Source organism: Perognathus longimembris, chromosome 1, assembly GCF_023159225.1.
Source record: "Perognathus longimembris pacificus isolate PPM17 chromosome 1, ASM2315922v1, whole genome shotgun sequence".
In the NCBI taxonomy this organism is placed as follows: Eukaryota; Metazoa; Chordata; class Mammalia; order Rodentia; family Heteromyidae; genus Perognathus; species Perognathus longimembris.
In genome coordinates, this window is record NC_063161.1 from 45,093,367 (window position 1) to 45,113,719 (window position 20,353).

At 47.2% G+C, this 20,353-nt stretch overlaps 1 protein-coding gene across 8 annotated transcripts in view; it reads left to right on the top strand.

Annotated features, from left to right (window-relative positions):
- Positions 1-19,917, top strand: part of Baz2a (bromodomain adjacent to zinc finger domain 2A) — a 38,511-nt gene extending 18,594 nt beyond the window's left edge. For 6 of the 8 annotated variants that reach the window (XM_048361475.1, XM_048361452.1, XM_048361482.1 and 3 more), the window contains 27 exons: positions 265-858; positions 1,878-2,063; positions 3,068-3,286; positions 3,748-4,182; positions 4,533-4,593; positions 6,050-6,158; positions 6,310-6,411; positions 6,581-6,791; positions 8,723-8,823; positions 9,135-9,200; positions 9,471-9,704; positions 9,842-10,096; positions 10,562-10,776; positions 11,070-11,144; positions 11,331-11,511; positions 11,611-11,670; positions 11,838-11,982; positions 13,187-13,845; positions 13,957-14,179; positions 14,307-14,462; positions 14,564-14,715; positions 15,003-15,292; positions 15,402-15,534; positions 15,649-15,795; positions 16,409-16,638; positions 16,763-16,906; positions 17,172-19,917. In XM_048361475.1, the coding sequence (XP_048217432.1) occupies positions 265-858; positions 1,878-2,063; positions 3,068-3,286; positions 3,748-4,182; positions 4,533-4,593; positions 6,050-6,158; positions 6,310-6,411; positions 6,581-6,791; positions 8,723-8,823; positions 9,135-9,200; positions 9,471-9,704; positions 9,842-10,096; positions 10,562-10,776; positions 11,070-11,144; positions 11,331-11,511; positions 11,611-11,670; positions 11,838-11,982; positions 13,187-13,845; positions 13,957-14,179; positions 14,307-14,462; positions 14,564-14,715; positions 15,003-15,292; positions 15,402-15,534; positions 15,649-15,795; positions 16,409-16,638; positions 16,763-16,906; positions 17,172-17,337 (5,549 nt within the window). In that variant the 3' untranslated portion in view covers positions 17,338-19,917. The remainder of the gene's footprint in view (positions 1-264; positions 859-1,877; positions 2,064-3,067; positions 3,287-3,747; positions 4,183-4,532; positions 4,594-6,049; positions 6,159-6,309; positions 6,412-6,580; positions 6,792-8,722; positions 8,824-9,134; positions 9,201-9,470; positions 9,705-9,841; positions 10,097-10,561; positions 10,777-11,069; positions 11,145-11,330; positions 11,512-11,610; positions 11,671-11,837; positions 11,983-13,186; positions 13,846-13,956; positions 14,180-14,306; positions 14,463-14,563; positions 14,716-15,002; positions 15,293-15,401; positions 15,535-15,648; positions 15,796-16,408; positions 16,639-16,762; positions 16,907-17,171) is intronic. The other 2 variants (XM_048361460.1, XM_048361468.1) reach the window with 2 other exon arrangements.
- Positions 19,918-20,353: the final 436 nt, after the last annotated feature.

A 20,353-nucleotide genomic window follows, 5' to 3' on the forward strand; every position in this document is an offset into this window, starting at 1 on the left:
GCAGCAGCAGCCACTCTGCTGCTGGCATCTATGGTAGGCCAGGAGAGCTCCCTAGCCCCTCCTCCACAGCAGTCACTAAGCTTACATCCAGGAGCATCTGGGTTTGGTGTTCCCCAGAGACTCAAACGCTAAATATAACAGGGGGCTCCCCTTCCTTTTCACCTTCCATTTTTCTAGTCAGGGCTATTACTTTGGGGTTCTTTTAGTAGTAGAATTACTTCCATGTATGTCTATAACTGCCCCTTTTCTCTCCTTTTCTGCCAGGTTTGAATGGGGATGTGAATGTTAATGGCTTATCTACTGTATCTCACACTACTACTTCAGGGATTTTGAACTCTGCTCCCCACTCCTCCAGCACCTCACACCTCCATCACCCCAACGTGGCCTATGACTGTCTCTGGAACTACTCGCAGTACCCACCTGCCAATCCTGGCAGCAACCTCAAGGACCCACCCCTTCTCTCTCAGTTCTCGGGAGGACAGTACCCACTGAATGGCATCCTTGGGGGCAGCCGGCAACCTTCATCCCCAAGTCACAACACTAACCTTCGGGCTGGGAGCCAAGAGTTCTGGGCTAATGGTACCCAGAGTCCCATGGGGCTTAACTTTGACTCACCGGAACTATATGATTCTTTTCCTGACCAGAATTTTGAGGTGATGCCCAATGGACCCCCAAGTTTTTTCACCTCCCCACAGACTTCTCCTATGTTGGGATCTAGCATCCAGACCTTTGCGCCCTCCCAGGAGGTAGGCAGTGGTGTCCATCCTGATGAGGCAGCAGAAAAGGAGCTGACTTCAGTTGTGGCAGAGAATGGCACTGGCTTGGTAGGCAGCCTGGAATTGGAAGAAGAACAGCCAGGTATAACTGGGCCCATGAGCTGGATGGGAAAGGGAAAATGGGACTTGGGGGGGACAGTGGCTTTTTGAGCTGAGGAAAACTTGTCTTTCCAGCTCTCTGCAGTGGAGGCTGATTTGCATGTTGGTGATTAGCAGAGCCAAGTGGCTGGTGTTTTTGTGGCAGCAGTACCAGTTCGAGAGTGGGAGTACAAATTATTTCTAGCTCATGCATAGCTGCTGGCCTGGAGAGGGCAGGTGGGCGAGCCTGAAACAGCCCCAACAGATTCTCTCTGTTGAAAAGGGCTTCTTCCAAAATATAGGAAAGGGTTAGGGCATTAGCAGTAGACAGCATGGTCAAGTTGGCTGCTGAAGTAGCCTGAGCCCTACCAGCAACTGACATGTGCTGGAGGGAGGAAACAGGCAGCATACAAATTTGTTTTGATTTTTGTTGTTATTGGTATCAGTACATATGATAGCCACTCATCTTTTCTCTCAAAATAGATAAAAAGCTTAGCTTGCAGCTTATAACCAATACAGGGGTCATCACCCTATAAAACTACATGGGAATGTTTTTTTCTGTTCCACTTTTTGGAGAAAGTATCATTTCTGTAGGATTTGTTTTTTGTTTTTGTGCTTATCCTGGAGCTTGAACTCAAGGCCTGGGCTCTGTCCCTGAGTTTTTTTTTCACTCAAAGCCTGCATTCTACACTGAGCTACAGCTCCACTTCCAGCTTTTTTGGTGATTAATTGGAGATAAGGGTCTCACAGACATTCCTGGCTGGCTTTGAACCACAATCAGATTTCAGCCTCCTGAGTAGCTAGGATTACAGGCATGAGCCAGCCATCTTAACCCAACTATAGGATTTGTTTTACCAGCACATCTCTACTCTCTCAAAGTATCTTGACAGGATTGGGTTTTTAACATATAAATGGTACCATAGCAGCAATAAACGTTAATTGAATGAATATTCTTGCCTACTATAGCCAGTTAAAGCATTTGAAGGCAGTAGTTTTGACTTTTGTTCTCTTGGAAAACCCTAGAACTCAAGATGTGTGGCTACAATGGCTCTGTTCCTTCTGTGGAATCATTACACCAAGAGGTCTCAGTTCTGGTCCCTGACCCCACCGTGAGCTGTTTAGATGATCCTTCACATCTTCCTGATCAACTGGAAGACACGCCAATCCTCAGTGAAGATTCTCTTGAGCCCTTTGACTCTCTGGCACCAGGTGAGTTGGAGGCTAGATCCTTTCCCATTTGTTTAGGCAGAAAGTAGCTGGCTCTCACTACCTGGAAGAGGTAGTAAAAGAGAGAAGGAGTTAGGGAATTTGGGATGTTAGGGCTTCCTTGTGGCATAGCAGTTACATGCCCCTGTCTGGCTGGGCCAACTAACTGCACTCTGAGCCGAGTTGGGTCATTTCCTAGGTTCTTTCCTGGTATTCCATTTGGGTCCAAGAGTCCTGGACTATAATAATTCATTGAATAGGGACTTAACTACTCCACAGTTTGGCCTATTTGGGTTCTAAAAAGAAAACATTAGCTAGTGAACAGTAATAACCTTTTACCTCATTGAAGTATGAGAAAAATCATTTTATTATAAAAGAATAGAATAGATATATACTCAATATCTTTCCCTTTATTTTCATAGTCTCATGACTTTGCTCTTTTAGAGGACTGAAATTTTTTCTAATATTAAGATGAGTTGTTGAAATCTTTTTGTGTAACTACTTCAATGTTCTTTGTAAAGAATAAAGATGGGTGAAGTGGGACATGCCTGTAATCCCACTGCTCAGGAGGCTGAGACAAAATCCAAGGTCAGCCTGGACATATAGCAAAGACTCTTGTCTTAAAAATCAAACAGAGCCAAACACCAGTGGCTCAAGCCTGTAATCTTAGCTCTTCAGGAGACTGAGATCTGAAGATGATGGCTTGAAGCCAGTTTGGGACCAGAAACAGTTTGGGACCATGAGACTCTTACCTCTAATTAACCATCAAAAAGCCAGAGGCAGTGCTGTGGTTCAAGTAGTAGAACGTTAGCCTTGAGCACAAAAGCTCAGGGACAGCTCAAGCCATGAGTTCACCCCAGGACTGGCAAAAAACAAAACAAAAAACAAATTTCACAATGTAGAAACTAGAGTTAGGTATTTTTAGCATTGTTTCATAAGAAAATCTTTCATGCTGAATTTTCCTCAGTGTCTTGGTTTCTAATTTTTTCCCTCGCTTCTGTATACAGAGCCAGTGAGTGGAGGACTTTATGGTATAGATGACACAGAGCTGATAGGAACAGAGGACAAGCTGCCCCTTGAAGACAACCCTGTGATCTCTGCCCTCGATTGCCCGTCCCTCAATAATGCTACTGCCTTCAGTCTCCTGGCAGATGATAGTCAAACATCAGCCTCTATCTTTGCCAGCCCCACCTCTCCACCTGTCTTAGGCGAGTCTGTCCTGCAAGGTAAGGGAGGAGAGGTAAATGAATTCTTTGTGCTGTAAAAACAGTGGGAGAATAGATTCCATAGTTAGGGCATTAGGAGTGGGGAATCTAAGAGCGCCTTTTTGGGGGTGAGAGGGCTATATCTAAGGTAGTGTTCAGTGGGACTAAAAAAACCACAGGCTACTGTACTCTGACTTATGTCCTCAGTCTTGAAGAACTTGTAAGACTTGGAATTTGCAAGGAAAAGGAGGCTAGAGTCCTTTATGGCTCCAGGTAAAAGATACTTCTTTATACAAAATGACAGCAGCTTTGCTCTTTAACTTTCATAAGTGGCTGAGGAGGGGGAGCCAGAGCTATTGCTTTTTGCAGTCCTCAGGAAAAGCCCTTTAACTAACCCTATTTAGCATAGTGTATAGGCTTAACTGATTAGATTATCTTCTATGCCATTTTTCCTTTACCCACCCGGTTTCTTTGGATTCCAGATAACAGCTTTGACATGAATAATGGCAGTGATGCTGAACAAGAAGAAATGGAGACTCAGGCTTCAGACTTCCCTCCAACCCTAACCCAGCCAGCCCCTGACCAGTCATCTACTCTTCAGCTACATCCAGCAGTCTCACCAACAGCCTCCTCCAAAATCTCTTCAGAAGTCTCCCCAGCACTTTCTCCAGCACCTTCCCCTCTCACCTGTCCATCAGTCTTCCCAACAGTCTCTGCCACTTCCTCAGCAACCCTTCCAGGAGTCTCTGCAGAAGCCTCCTTTACAGTTCCAGTAGCTTCCCCACAAGCCTCCCCTGTAACTTCTCCAGCAGCTGCTTTTCCAGCAGCCTCTCCAACAAACAAGGATGTCCACACCTTCCCTGAAGCTGCTGCTGACCTAGAAGAAATCTCTGAAGGAGTCAAAACTTCTGGTAACAGTGAGTATCTACAATATCCGTCCCTGACTGGTCTCCAGAAGTTTATGCCCCTTGTTGCATCCATTCCTCTATTAGCCTGTTAGTTTACTTGAACTTTTTTATTTTTATTTTATTTTATTTTTTGCCAGTTCTGGTACTTGAACTCTTAGGGCTTCGGTATTGTCCCTGAGCTTTTGTAATTTTATTAGAGATAAAAGTCTTATCGACTTTCCTACCCAGGCTGGCTTCAAACCATGATCCTCAGCTCACAGCCTCCTGAGTAGCTAGAATTACAGGCATAAGCAACCAGCATCTAGCTAGCTTTCTTGAACTTTTTAATTTTTAACCTGGATGTTCCATCTTCCCCCAAGGTGATGTTCTGAGGAGACGTATTGCCACTCCAGAAGAAGTCCGTTTTCCCCTCCAACATGGGTAAATGCTCTAGATTGCTACATGCATTGACCTTGACAAGTCTAATGCATGATTCTGGGAAGAAGGGAGCTATTCTTTATCTGAGGCCTGAAGGGAGTAGATAATAAGACAGTTATTTATAATAATATTCCTTGGCATGCATAAGATTCTTAGGTTTTCTTAAGGTCTATCATCTCATACCTATTCTTTCCTCTGACAAGGGTCTCCAGCTGGGATCTTCTCCAGAACTCAGATATCCAAACTAGCTGCCTTGTCCTGTTTTCAGAGAGATGGGGTAGGAATGAATAGAGAGTGATTTTGTTTGTTTGTTTTTTGCCAGTTCTGGGGCTTGGGCCTGAGCACTGTCCCTGGCTTCTTTTTGCTCAAGGTTAGCACTCTGTCACTTGAGCCACAGCGCCACTGCTGGCCGTTTTCTGTATATGTGGTGCTGGGGAATTGAACCCAGGGCTTCATGTATATGAGGCAAGCACTCTTGCCACTAGCCCTCTTTTAATGTTCTTTAGAGAGTTAAATGCTGGACCAATAACTTAACTGAATGAGCAAGCCAGCTAACACCAAAGGCCTTCTTGGAAAAACTGTCTTCCTGAATCTTCTTTACCCCAACCCTTGTAGACTCTTCATAGTTAGCAAGTCTGATGAGTTCCACTTAGTTTGACAGAAAGAAAAGGCTAATCCCAAATAATCTGTTGCTCAAGAGTTCCTAAGCCCAAGTCTACTGAGTCATTTCATGGAATCAACAGCAAGTTTACTCTCCTACTTGTCTTCCCAATGCTCTGTTTTCTGTCTTTATTCCCTGAGGTCTTTCCTCTTTATTGGAAACTCAATAATTACCCTGAATGCCACTAGGGAGGGGTTTCTGGCTGCTTATCTTAGTGACTATAGAAAGAAGGGGTGGAGGTTTTCCTGGTCTTGTGCAGCTTAATGTATTACTTTCCTCCTGATGGTCTTGAGGTATTTGCAAGAGCTTAGGCTGCTTTTGCATCTGCAAAATTCTAAGATAGATGGCTACAGGGCATCCACTCTTGTACTATATCCAGCTCAAGTGGGAGAACACCAGCTAAACAAACAGGGTGAATGTCTGAGCCCCCTGAGTCAAACCTCAGTACTGGCACACATAAAAGAAAACCAGGGGGGCTGGGAATATGGCCTAGTGGTAAAGTGCTCTCCTCGTATACATGAAGCCCTGGGTTCCATTCCTCAGCACCACATATATAGAAAAGGCCAGAAGTGGTGCTGTGGCTCAAGTGCTAGAGGGCCAGCCTTGAGCAAAAAAAAGAAGTCAGGGACAGTGCTCAGGCCCTGAGTTCAAGCCCCAGGACTGGCCAAAAAAAAAAAAAAGAAAAGAAAATCAGGATAGATTCCAGAGGGTCTACTTCACAGTAGGTTTGTCTCTTGGGTGGAGTGGAAGTGGGTAGGGGTGTGACCTGGTGGCAGGGCCCATGTGCTTCTCTGGCAGGTGGCGGAGAGAGGTGCGTATCAAGAAAGGAAGCCACCGGTGGCAAGGGGAGACCTGGTATTACGGCCCCTGTGGGAAGAGGATGAAACAGTTTCCAGAAGTTATCAAGGTAATTTCAGTATGATTATTTTGATAGGAAGTAGACTCCTTTCTTAGCCTCTATGCTCGTTCTAGAGTCTGTTTGGTTTTGTGCCCTTGCTGGCCAAAGCCATGGTAGGGCTACAGCTGCACTAATGCTGCTTTATTTCTTCCTCTCTCAGTACCTGAGTCGCAATGTGGTACATGGTGTCCGTCGTGAGCACTTCAGCTTTAGTCCTCGTATGCCTGTTGGAGATTTCTTTGAAGAGAGAGAGACACCAGAGGTGCTGGTCCAAGGGCTAATTGTGGTTTGGTCTCTGAGAAAGTTATTAAACAAGTTGTAGCTTCCTCTCACAGGGTTGTGGAGGTTCTGGAGGTCTGAAATAGTTCAGAGGGCTTAATGTCCTGCATCCATTCTCTCCCATTGTAACATAGTCTTCCTTACTGCTTTAGGGCTTGCAGTGGGTACAGCTCTCAGCAGAAGAGATTCCATCCAGAATTCAGGCAATTACTGGCAAACGGGGCCGACCTCGGAACAATGAGAAGGCTAAAACCAAGGAAGTCTCCAAGGTGAAACGTGGTCGTGGTCGGCCACCTAAAGTCAAAATCCCTGAGCTTTTGAGTAAGACAGACAACCGCCTCCTAAAGAAATTGGAGGCTCAAGGTATGGTGATTTTTCTTCTTTTGAGAGTTTTCTTCCACAAAGTATCTGAAAAGTTGCCAAATTGCTTGTATAGGTTCCCCAAGAGTGTGACTGGTATCTGGACAGAATGAATCTGCATCAGCTTTTCTTTGACAGTATCAGGGTCCCATTAGTGAGTGAGTGAGTGAGTGAGAGAGAGAGAGAGAGAGAGAGAGAGAGAGAGAGAGAGAGAGAGAGAGAGAGTGTGTGTATACACACTGGAGCTTGAACTCAGGGCCTTGGGCTCTCCCTTACTTACGCTGATGCTCTATCACTTGAGCCACACCTCCACTTTCAGCTTTTTACTGGTTAATTGGAGACAATTTATCTACCTGAACTGACTTTGAACTCCTCAGATCTCAGCTCCCTAAGGATGATCACAGGCATGAACCACAAGCTCCCAGCAACTTTGGTACTTCTTTTCCAGTCAGTTTCTTCCATTGAGTTGCTCTTAGAAAACCCTTGAGCTGTCCTGAGGTTTAGTTATGTGGTCCAGGGATTAGGAAGGACTTCCATGCACTTCCTTATGCTTACTTATATTGAGTTCAGTTGTCTATTTTTTTCCCCTGCTAATTACTGCTGTTGTGGAGATTCTAAATTCACACTTGAATTCAAAAGATAGTCTTTAGTGGGATAGACAGGTAAAAAAGACAGGTGGTAAATGTCTTTTTTTTTTTTTTTTTTTTAGTAAACCATTATCCTAGAATAGTGTGAAAAATTTAATCTTCTGATTCCCATACTATCTTCTGATTATATGACCTAGAATAAGTCTCATTTTAATAGAAGCCTTAAGTGATTGCTGTGCCCATGACACCTTAAAGAAGTGCTATAAAAATGTATTTGTCAGGGCTGGGGATATAGCCTAGTGGCAAGAGTGCCTGCCTCAGATACACGAGGCCCTAGGTTCGATTCCCCAGCACCACATATACAGAAAACGGCCAGAAGCGGCGCTGTGGCTCAAGTGGCAGAGTGCTAGCCTTGAGCGGGAAGAAGCCAGGGACAGTGCTCAGGCCCTGAGTCCAAGGCCCAGGACTGGCCAAAAAAAAAAAAAATGTATTTGTCAGAAATAAAAATATAAGTACTGCCATGTCAAAAAATGATTACAAAATACACTCTTGTTTATAGAATAACACTTTAATATTCAGTCTTACAAAAACAAATTCAGATTCTTTGTCCCCCAGTTGAAGGAGCCTTGCAAGCTGAGCATAGCAACAGCTTCTATAGTGTTGATCTTACTGCTGATCTTGTGTTTAACCAGAGCTACCACTTATTTCCCTCTTTCCCTGTAGACAGTTTGGCTGTTACCCTTCTCAGTGCTTTCTCCACTAAATCATTCTGTGTATTCGTACCCTTGTCAGGTAGCCTAGGAAAGACAAAGGCTGAAGTGATAGTCTGTCATTGTGGCCTCTTTTCTATCAGTTGGACTACTTCCAAAGTACTCCAGTTGGAGCCAGGGGCTGCTGTTTCTGGGCAAGAGATACCATTTCAGTTCTTTATACAGTCCTAATACAGGTGCTCCTGCTACATTTTCCCCTAACATCTTATTATGTATACTTGAAAAATAACAACAAATTACTATAGATAGTTTGGGAGGGGTGCCTGGTATATGCTACCTGTTAGGATACCAAGCATCAGTTTTCTTTCTGTCTCTCTGTTTGTGCCAGTACTGAGGCTTGAACTCAGGACTTCATGCTCTTGCTTATTTTTTTTGTTCAAGGCTAGCACTTTACCAGTTGAGATACACATTACTTATGGCTTTTTGCTGACTAATTGGAGATAAGAGTCTCGTGAGTTTTCTGTTTATGCTGGCTTTGGGCTAAGATCCTTACCTGTCAGCCTCCTGAGTAGCTAGCATACAGGTAGGAGCCACCAGTGCCCAGCTCTACCTCTCATTTTTCTTTCTGCCTTCACAGAAACAACAAATGAGGAAGAAAAAGCAAAGATGAGTAAAAATAAAAAGAAGATAAGGCAGAAGGCACAACGGGGAGAGTGTCAGACTCCTATCCAAGGGCAGGTAAGGGATATCAATGTTTTAACTTTTCCTACCACCTACTTCATCTTTTTTTTTTCCCCACCTCCCCCATCTGCTGTCTGCTATGTAGCAGCACACATTTCATTTCCTTGAACTTGGGTTTGGTTTTGAGACCTTGGCTTGTTCATAAATAATGTGGGCATCTCTAGGGTAAGAGAATTTTCCCATCGCCTGCCCCTCACAATCCCATCTCTTACCTCTCCTCCCCAGCACCCTTGTCTGTTCTTGACTCCTAGTCCAAGTAAAGATGCTTTCAGAGTTTGAGGAGAAATGACTTCCCTTATGGTTTACAGGCCAGAAACAAGCGGAAACAAGACACCAAGAGCTTAAAGCAGAAGGACAGTAAGAAGAAATTTAAGGTAGGTGCATGTAGACATTTGAAGTCTAATTTTTCCTCCCCAGTGCCTAGGATCAAACACTTTGCTTATGACAAATGCTGTCCCACTGAAGAGCATTCTCATCCCCCAAAATCAGTTTGAAGTCATCCAACTGATTTTCCAAGTCACATGTATGCCAGTCTTGGGTTCAGTTACTTTTCTGGTCTGTGAGTTTGGAAGGGACCGGAATCAGGGAAGGGTGGTGAATAGTTCTTTATGACACTCATATTCCTCTTTGCCCTGGGCGGATAGGCTGACAAGGAAAAGATAAAGGTAAAGCAGGAAAAACTGAAGGAAAAAGTGAAGAGGGAAAAGAAAGAGAAGATAAAAATGAAGGAAAAGGAGGGGGTGGCCAAAGCAAAGCCAGCTTGTAAAGCAGATAAGACCCTGGCTACACAGAAGCGCCTGGAGGAACGACAGAGGCAACAAGTGATCTTGGAGGAGATGAAGAAGCCCACCGAAGATATGTGTCTGGCTGACCACCAGGTAGGGATGGAAAAGTAATCATTCCTGGGTTATGGAGGGGTTATATTTTAAGAATTCTTAAAGGAAGACCTTCTGGACATCCAAATTATTGCCTCTGGTATGTCTAACAGGATACCCTACCACTTTTATCCCTCCAGCCTCTACCTGACTTCATACGCATTCCTGGTTTGACATTGCCCAGTAGGGCCTTCTCAGACTGCTTAACTGTAGTGGAGTTCCTGCATAGTTTTGGCAAGGTGCTGGGCTTTGACCCTACCAAAGATGTGCCTAGCCTGGGGGTCCTGCAGGAGGGACTCTTGTGTCAAGGTGACAGCTTGGGCAAGGTGCAAGACTTGCTGGTGCGACTCCTGAAGGCTGCACTTCATGATCCTGGCTTGCCCTCCTACTGTCAGGTTAGTTTCCCTTGCTAGACAGGCTGGGAGGGCCTGGGGTACAGAATGAACTGGAGAGGTGAGGGAGATACGGCTTCTTTCTGTTTATGTCTTCTTATTTTTTTCCCCTCTACTTTGTCTTCTGACACTGATCTTGTTGCACTCATTTTCTTTTTTTTTTGGCCAGTCCTGGTACTTGAACTCAGGGCCTGAGCACTATCCCTGGCTTCTTTGTGCTCAAGGCTAGCAGTCTACCACTTGAGTCAAAGCACCATTTCTGGCATGCAGGCATATATGTGGTGCTGAGGAATTGAACCCAGGGCTTCATGTATGTGAGGCAAGCACTCTACCACTAGGCCATATTCCAGCTCCTCGTTTTCATTCTTTTACCATGTCCTATTGTATCACTGCACGTCTCTCCCAGGTTCACCTAATTTGACTTGTTCCCCTTTTCTCTTCTCCTTCCCAATATGCTCTTTTTAATAGTCCCTAAAGATCTTGGGAGAGAAGGTGTCTGAGATTCCCTTGACAAGAGACAATGTGTCTGAGATTCTGCGCTGTTTCCTCATGGCATATGGAGTGGAGCCAGCCTTCTGTGACAGCTTGCGCACCCAGCCTTTTCAGGCCCAGTCACCTCAACAGAAAGCTGCTGTTCTGGCCTTCCTTGTGCATGAGCTTAATGGCTCCACCCTTATCATCAAGTAAGGGGCTGAGGGTGAGAATGATTGTCCTGTGCCTGGTGGGGTGAAGTGCTGTGTTTGCCAGCCAGAAGTCCTAGGTGATATGTGTCTGCCAAGCTCTGAAGATGTTGGAATGGTTCGGAACTAAATTTTGGTGCCATTTCTGAAGAGCTTAAGTGTTTCTCTACTATTCATCCAGTGTAGATTCTAGGCTGAACTCATTACAGCTCCATTTATCCTAAAAGTCCCTCCTCCCTTTTTTAATTTTCTACTTCCACTTTTGCTCAAAAATCCTATGTCCTGTGCCTCTGCAGTGAGATTGACAAGACTCTGGAGAGTATGTCGAGCTACAGGAAAAACAAGTGGATTGTTGAAGGCCGGCTCCGGAGGTAAGGCAGACCAAGACAGAGTTGAACTCAGAGAGGAGAGAGGGAAAAGGCTGAAGCAAAGCCAGTACTCTCCTGGAACAGGATGCCTTCCCTGGATTTAGGAGCTAACCAGGGGCATCAGGATGTTTTTTGGAATCACCATGTTCCTCCCTTCAGAGACCTTTCATCTCTTTATCTGTTTTCAAGACTGAAAACTGCTCTGGCCAAACGGACTGGGCGACCTGAGATAGAGATGGAAGGGTCAGAGGAAGGTCTGGGGCGGAGGCGCAGTTCTCGGATCATGGAGGAAACCAGCGGCATGGAAGAGGAGGAAGAGGAAGAGACTATAACAGCTGCCCATGGCCGTAGAGGTCGACGAGATGGAGAGGTGCTAGCCCAAGACCAGGAAAGTGGAAGTGAGGAGGTAGATAGTGCTCTTTCTTGACTCCAGTATCTTCTCTTTTTTTCTCCACTTGTCTCTCTCCAGGTTGATGCTACAACATCTAGCATTCCGGAGTTAGAGCGTCAGATAGAAAAACTCAGCAAGGTACTGTAATTCTAACCCTGAGAGCTGAAAGTGCGGGCTGGGCAAGAATTGATCGCCTTCAGTAGTATAGGTTGTATAGGGAACCTTCCACACACTAGATGAACTCACCACTATCACCTGGAAATGTTCTTTATTCATCTTCTTTTTCGTTCCCTCTGCTTACCCAGCGTCAGCTCTTCTTTCGCAAAAAGCTGCTGTACTCATCTCAGATGCTCCGGGCAGTCTCCTTGGGTCAAGACCGTTACAGACGCCGCTACTGGGTATTGCCATATTTGGCTGGGATCTTTGTGGAAGGATCCGAGGGGAGCTTAGGTAGGTGTGTATGTGTAAGCCTCAATTGTGAGTCCTAACACAAGTTAAGTTTTCCTTTTCGTCTACTTAGTACTCTTGGGCGTCTTTCGTGTCTGTGAAAGTCAGTGTAGCAGTGGCTACAAGCACAAACAGCTGCTGAGGATGAGGCTAGTACTTGCCTGATAGGCTCAAGGCTTGCTGGGCCAATCCCCAGGACTAGGAAAACAAAAAAGGAGGCCCTAGAGTAAGACTGCCTAAATACCTGTGTTGCCACTTACTAGCTATACTCTTGTTTCTTCATTTGTAAATGAGGCATACATATTTCATGAAAGTACGAAAATGATTAAAGTGAGTTAATATTTCTAATTACAGTAGTACTGCTTAACAGAGCTGGAGGGAGTAGTAAGCACAGATTGAGGCTCTGGGTCTGACTCCCTAGCACTGTGCTAAGTTGGACATGGTCGTACGCACACCTATAATCCTAGCTGAGGAGTTTGAGGCAGGAGTCCAGCCTGGGCTACATAGTGCAACCATGTTGTGAGAGAGGAAGAAGAAAAAGGTCATACATTGGTGGCTCACGTCTATAATCCTAACCACTCAAGAGGCTGAGATGTGAGGATCTCTGTTACAAGCTAGCCAGGCAGAAAAGTCCAGAGATTCTCATCTCCAATTAACCACCCCAAAGCCAGAAGTAGAGCTGTGGCTCAAGTGGTAGAGCACCAGCCTTGAGCAAAAAAGCTAAGAGACTGTGCCCAGATTCTGAGTTCAAGCCCCTAGTACCAACACAAATACAAAGAGAAAAATACTGCAAAAGATGCCATTGAAGCTGGCCACTGGTGACTCACACCTGTAATCCTAGCTGCTCAGGAGGCTGAGTTCTGAGGATCGCTGTTCAAAGCCAGGCCAAGCAGAAAAGTACCCGTGAGACTCTTATCTCCACTTGGACCACTTCTGGGTTATCTCCAATTAATTATGCCAATGAATATAGTATCCAGGGAATAAACTGTGATCATAATCAGCATTAGATTTATAAGCTGATTAAGAATCAACTTCCATCTCTCTTTTTTTTTTTTTGGTTGGTTGTGGGGCTTGAACTCTGGGCCTAGGCACTGTCCCTGAGCTCTTCAGCATAAAAAGAAGGGGACTAAGTCCAAGAGAAAAAGGGTATAACCTGTCTGTTTTCCTCTTATATGGCAATGTCTGTCCTAAACTCTTTTATTCGTCTGTATAGTTCCTGAAGATGCAGTAAAGCAGGAAACTGACTCCCCAATGGTGGCAGCCTGCCCAGCACCCAGCCCCACCCTCTTGTCTGTGAAGAAGGAGTTACCTGGTTCCGACACTCCCACTGCTTCTCCTGCCCGGACTCGAGGCCGACCCCGCAAAACTAAGCCTGCGTCTATGCAACCTAGGCACATTAAGTCCTCTGTCAGAGGCCAGGATTCAGAACAACCTCAGGCCCAGCTTCAGCCGGAGACTCATTCCCATCCTCAGCTTCCGGCTCCTGCCCAGCCCCAGCCTCAGTCCAATCCTCAATCCCATAATGGATTTCTGGAGCCAGAAGGTTCCCCTTTGTCTCTAGGCCAGAGCCAGCATGACCTTAGCCAGTCAGCCTTCCTGTCTTGGCTGAGCCAGACTCAGAGCCATGGCTCCCTGTTGAGCAGCTCAGTCCTCACACCTGACAGCAGCCCAGGAAAATTAGACCCCACCCCATCACAGCCCCCAGAGGAGCCAGAGCTTGGTGAGACAGAATCTGGCCCTGGTCCTCAAGCACCCTGGTTTAGCTTCTCAGCCCAGATACCCTGCAATGCTGCCCCTACACCACCCCCTGCAGTATCTGAGGACCAACCCACTTCCTCTCCTCAGCTGCCTGCCTTTTCCAAGCCAGTAAGTAGTCAGAATTAGTGTGCAGGCTCCACTGCCTGACTGCAGCCTGAAGTTGACGAAACCTATAAATGTAAGATATCAATGGGCTTTGTGTTTGTCTTTTCTTCACAGATGAATAGACTCAGTACTGCCAACCCCTGTTTTCCAGTGCAGTTCTCTTCTACTCCCTTGCCCGGGGTAGTCCCTAAGAGGCGAGCAGGTGACTCTGGAGAAATGTCACAGAGTCCTACAGTTCTAGGGCAGCCAAAACGGAGAGGGAGACCTCCTAGCAAGTTCTTCAAACAGATGGAGCACCGTTACCTATCCCAGTTGACAGCCCAGCCTGTTCCTCCTGGTTAGTAGTCTTAAGTGGAATGGCGTTAGGTAATAGTGGTGTCTAGTGTGGGCAGTGGAATTCGTAATAGGTTTCCACCCTGCCTGTCCCTCACCACCCATCCCACAAGTATATCCTTTGCTTGCAGAGATGTGCTCAGGCTGGTGGTGGATCCGAGATCCTGAGACACTGGATGCTATACTCAAGGCTCTCCATCCTCGAGGCATTCGGGAGAAGGCACTTCACAAACACCTTAACAAGCACAGGGACTTCTTGCAGGAAGTGTGCTTACGCCCCTCGACTGGTAAATAGTTTTGACACATCCTAAGCTGAGGAGACCAAGGTAAGTGTTGAGCTGTTGCTATGGATAATACTTGATGGACCTCCCTCTGCTTTCTCATTTAGATCCCATCTTTGAGCCCAGCCAGCTAGCTGCCTTTCAAGAAGAGACTATGGGCTGGTCCCCCAAAGAGAAGACATACGAGACAGACCTAGCTGTGCTTCAGTGGGTAGAGGAGCTGGAGCAGCGAGTTATCCTGTCGGATCTGCAAATTCGGGTATAAAGGGATTGGTCGTGGGTAGCAAGTTGTTCTGGAAAAGTCACTAAAACCTTAAATCTGCCAGGTACTTGTGGCTCACGCCTGTAATCCTAGCTACTTAGGAGGCTGAGGTCTGAGGATTACAGTTTGAAGCCAGCCCTGAGCAACAAGGACAGTGCCAAGGTTCTGAGTTCAAGCCCTAGGACTCAGGCACATTAGGAATGACCTTCCATGGTCATTTATTTTCTATTTATTCCTGACTTTCCTCTTTCACAGTGAGTTTTGCTCCTCTTTCCCACACACAGGGCTGGACATGTCCTAGCCCAGATTCTACTCGTGAAGATTTGGCCTACTGTGAGCATCCGCCTGACTCCCAGGAGGACATCACCTGGAGAGGTCGGATCAAGGAAGGACTGGTACCTCCGCGAACAAGTACCAACCCTCTGGACCTGGCTGTGATGCGACTGGCTGCCTTGGAACAGAACGTGGAGCGACGGTACCTGCGGGAGCCCCTCTGGCCAGCCCATGAGGTAGTGCTGGAGAAGGCCCTGCTCAGCACGCCCAATGGTGCCTCTGAGGGCACTACAACAGAGATGTGAGTGACCCCCGCTCCCCCCATGCTAGGTCTTGGAGAGAGAAGGAAGAAGTTCCTCTCATTAACAGGTCTTTCTCCTCACCTCGGGTTTACTGCTTTCCCTCTGTAGATCATATGAGATCACTCCTCGAGTTCGCGTCTGGCGTCAGACACTTGAGCGGTGCAGGAGTGCAGCCCAGGTGTGCTTGTGTGTGAGCCAGTTGGAGCGGTCCATTGCCTGGGAGAAGTCTGTCAACAAAGTGGTAAGAGGCTGGGAAATCCCACAGAGGCTGACAGCAAGCAGGCTGAGGTAGTTAGGGTCACTGGTAGGGAGAGGCTTTAAGAGCTCATCCTTCCTCTTCACAACCTTGGTCTAGACCTGTCTTGTCTGCCGGAAGGGTGACAACGATGAGTTCCTTCTGCTTTGTGATGGGTGTGACCGTGGCTGCCACATTTACTGCCATCGGCCCAAGATGGAGGCTGTCCCAGAAGGTGATTGGTTCTGTGCCGTCTGCTTAGCCCAGGTAAGGCTTTCATTCTCCCAAACTGGAGTAAGTTTCTTTTCTTCTTCTCATTTAGCACCAAACCTACAGATCTCCCTTATTATGCCCTCAGTCTCTGCGGGATGAGCTCATGACAGGGTGTTACGGTACTTAGACTCTGGTCCTTTTTTGGATAAGTCACTTAAATTCTGTAGTCTCCGTTGCTTCCTCTATTAAAAAAAAAAAAAAAGCCAGAAAGTCAGGCACCAGTGGTTCACGTCGGTAATTCCAGCTACTCAGGAGGCTGAGATCGGAGGATCCTGGTTTAAAGCCAACCTGGGCAAGAAAGTCCTTGAGAGTTTTATTGCCAGAAGGGGCACTGTGGTCCAAGCAGTAGAGCACTAGCCTTGAGCAAAGAGAATCTCAGGGATGCATGCAGGCTCTGAGTTCAAGCCCCGGGATCAGGAAAAAAAAAAGTGGGGGGAGGATAATTAAATTTTTTTTTTCCTTCCCATCTTTACTGAAATTCCCACGCTGGCTGATAGGTAAAACTATTTTGAAGCCTTAGGCACATTGAGGAAGGGATTCTGAAGAACCCAAAGGGAAGCAGAATGCATCCTTGGCCATTGCTGATCCCACCATTTCCTGTCCTCAGCAGGTAGAGGAAGAATTCACTCAGAAGCCTGGCTTCCCAAAGCGAGGCCAGAAGCGCAAGAGTAGTTTTTCGCTGAACTTTCCAGAGGGTGATAGCCGCCGACGCCGAGTACCATCAAGGGGCCAGGAAAGCCCGGCAGTGCCTCGGTACTCAGAAGGGCTCAGTGTGTCTCCCGCCAAGCGGCGGCGATTCTCCATGCGGAGCCAGCACAAAGATCTCACGTTCTGCGAGTGAGTTGAGTGAGGGATGGCTGGGATCCATGGGGATAGCGGGCTCTCCTTCTGGCAGAGGAAAGTGGCTGGAAGAGTGGAGTTGGGAGCCTCCAGTGATGGGGCATCACTGTTGCACTGACAGAATTATCCTGATGGAGATGGAGTCCCATGATGCCGCCTGGCCTTTCTTGGAGCCTGTGAACCCACGCTTGGTGAGTGGGTACCGGCGCATCATCAAGAACCCCATGGATTTCTCCACCATGCGGGAACGGCTGCTCCGTGGAGGGTAAGTACAAGCTCACTCCTCTAGTCCTCCTTTTTGTTTTTCGCCAGTCCTGGCTTGATGAACTTAGGACCTTGCTGTCCCTGGCTTCTTTTTTATCAAAGCTAGCACTCTACCACTTGAGCCAGAGCGCCACTTCTGGCCTTTTCTATGTATGTGGGCTTTATGCATGCTGGACAAGGACCACTAAGCCCCATTCCCAGGTCTCTGGTGCTCCGTTCCTGTGCAGCTCGTAGTGCCTCCAACTCCACCCCTTATCTCTGTGCAGGTACACTAGCTCCGAGGAGTTTGCCGCTGATGCCCTCTTGGTCTTTGACAACTGCCAGACGTTCAATGAGGATGACTCTGAAGTCGGCAAGGCTGGGCACATCATGCGCCGCTTCTTTGAGAGCCGCTGGGAGGAGTTTTATCAGGGAAAACAGGCCAATCTGTGAGGCACGGGAGGTGGGAGTCGCCCTGTGGCCCCTTCCTTCCTCACCTCCCAAACAGAAAAACCTGCCGTTCTCACCTGCTGACGCTGCCCCGGGTTGACCCAAGTCAGCTAGAACCCTGGCTTTTGACCTGCCCTCGGCAGCACCCACATCCTTTGTTCCCAGTCCCCTTTTTTCCCTTCCTCTCCTGCTCCTCCAGTGAGAGGTGCGGAGATGAGGTCCTCCTGGACTGAAAGCCAAAAAAGAAAGAAAGAAAAAGAATTTTTCTTTTCTGTTTTCTTTCCTGATTAAAAATGGGGAGGGGAAAGAAGTCCCTATTTCCTCCTCCCGCTTCCTCTCCTTCCCCGTACGCCCCAGCACTCTGGGGTTATTTAACAATAGCAATAGTTCTAGTGAATGTGTGAAACCGAAACACTCTGTACTGTGTGCGGACCCGCAGTGACGGCCAGTAAAGTGGACTTAACTCCCAGCGTGTCGCCGGACACCGGGCCCTGGACATGCTGCTTCCATGTTCAGTCCCCTCCCCGCTTCTCACCTCCTCTTTCTTTCCTTTTCCTCCCACCCCACTTTGCAGATTTTTCTCTCATCCAATAATAGAAAACTTATCGTGTACGGGTTCTTTCCTCCCCAATCTTTTTCTCCTTCAAAAGAAAAAAAAAAGTTCAGAGGTCCCTGTCTTTCTCTGTCCTCATCTTCCTGCCTGTAACTATCCCTCTAAAATGTTGTGTCCTCCTCACGTGCTGAGTTTCCAGCCTTTTCTGAAACTCGGTGGCTGGGGAGCGGGCAGGCAGGCACCCGGGCCTTCCAGCCTCCTTCCCAAATCTCCCTCTTGGGAACTCCTCAGGGACAACTACTGCTGAGTTGGGGTGCACCTCCGAAGTGGAGGCCATGTAGCAATTGACTGGCCTCAGAGAAAGGACGAGAGAGCGGCATTGTGTTTGCACGTATGTGTGTGTATGTGAGTGTATGTGTGTGTGTGTGCGCTAGACACCCAAGTTAGAGTGAGCAAGCGCGAGTGACCCTGTTTTGTTTGATAGGATCCATTCAGTCTCCCCAAGTGTGTTTCTATTCCCGCCTTTCCTGTTGTTGCATACTAATACTTTTATCTTTGGGAAGCCACAGGAACTCTTTGTCTGGGGACAAGGCTGTCTCTCTCTCTCCTCTCTCCTGGTATTTCTCTTCCAGCCTCTTCAAACTGTGCAATCTTTCAGCAGGAACTGCCTCTCCTCTCAGTCACTTTGAGTGTGAAGCTTTCGCGGGGAGAAGGGTAGAACTGGATCTTTCCTAACCCATGACCGTCTGTGGGTGGTTGTGTTTTCTTCATCTACTTCAGAGCCCAGACCCCCTTCCCTAGCAGCAGAGACCCTGGAGCACAGGAGAGGCTGGGAGGAGGGGTTTGGGGTCCACCACTGCCCTGTGTGTGACTGTGCCCAAATTAAGCCCCCAACATGTGAGAGGAAAGCTGCTAACTCCGAGCTATAGCCATGGGCCCCTAGCCCCCTGCTTTCCTGCTCAGCAGAGCCCCTCCCACTAGAGATTACGGGTACTTGCACTGGGGAGGAGGCTGCTGGCCGGCCTAAGCAGAGCGCGTTCACTGTGGGTGGAGGGCTCCAGGTGAGAGGGGGCGTTCCTTCCACCGGTGGCAGCACTGAGGGGGGGGCAGCGCGGGTCCTGGGCAGTCCCTTTATTCCTTTATGTCCCTTCGCCCCATAGCCTATTTCTAAAGTCGCCTTTTCTGTCAGATAAACCTCAAAACTTTTAATTTTATTTGAGATTTTTTTTGCTTTTAAATAAGAGGTGGATTGAAGAATATTTGAATTGACTTTATATTATGCATAAATATTTATATTTTATCTAAATAACTGCGCCGTAACAAATTTTGTGTTAGATGTTTGGAACTGTTATAGTTGGGGGCTCCACTTTTCTCCCCATGGCAATTTTCCTGGCCTAAAATGTACTACTAGAGCAACCCATGGTTGGAGGTGAGGTGGAGACTGAGTGAAGTCTCAGTCGTTCCTGCTTTGTGTTCCTCTCCCAGCTCCATCTCTCCTTGGGGACCAGGCACTCTTAAAATGGGGTGGAGTCCTAGACTCACTTTGAAGAAGTTAGGGCTGACGGGGGTGGGGTGGGGATGAGGCCTGACTGGAAGAGCGTTTCTTTCCTCATCCTCACTGCCCCTGGAGTGAGGTGGATTTTCCATGTTGCGGATTTGGTAAGGAAGGCAGGTTAAAGCGAAAGGACAGCCCACCCCGCCCCTCTGTTCCCCTCCCATTAGTCTGGTAACAGCTTAAGAAACCACACCATCAACACCAACAAGTTTCCATGTTCCTTTTACAACAAAAGGGACTGACTTTTTATATAACCAAATGTGGTGTTTTAGTGACTTTTTGATAATGTACAGTTTTTTGTGAATTTAAATTTATTTCTTTCTATATTTTTAGGACCAATCTCATTTTTAATAAGGTTTAAAAAAAGGAAAAAAAAAAGCCTAGAGAAAAAAACCTGTTTTTGCCATGTGATGTTCCACAAGTGCAGCTGTAGAAAAGTGCTTGTCAGTTGAATAAAAACCACATTTGATAGAGATTCAAAGGACTCTGTGTCTTTGTTCCTTTCAGCGTTGGTTCTCATCCATACCTAAAGGGGGGCTGACTGGATGTTGATAAAACTGGCTTGGTCTGAGAGACAGGTTTACCTCCCAGCCTGGCCACTTCTGCAAAAGCACCTTAGAATCCCGTGCACCTCCTTCCCCCGCCCCTGCGGTGGGGATGAGCAGGCGCTAGGCTCCTGTTGGAAAATCTGAGGTGTAGGACAGAATGAGAGTCCGTGTGCTGGTCTCCGCCTCCTTGTAAGCAGAGGTTTCTTTCCAAGCTGCCCCTATGTTCCTGGGGTAGCAAATACAGGCCCACTACCAACAAGCCAGGAGCCAGTGGCTCATACCTGTAAGCCTAACTACTCAGGCTGAGATTTGAGGAGCATGGTTTGAAACCAGCCTGGGTAGAAAAGTCCATGAGACTATCTC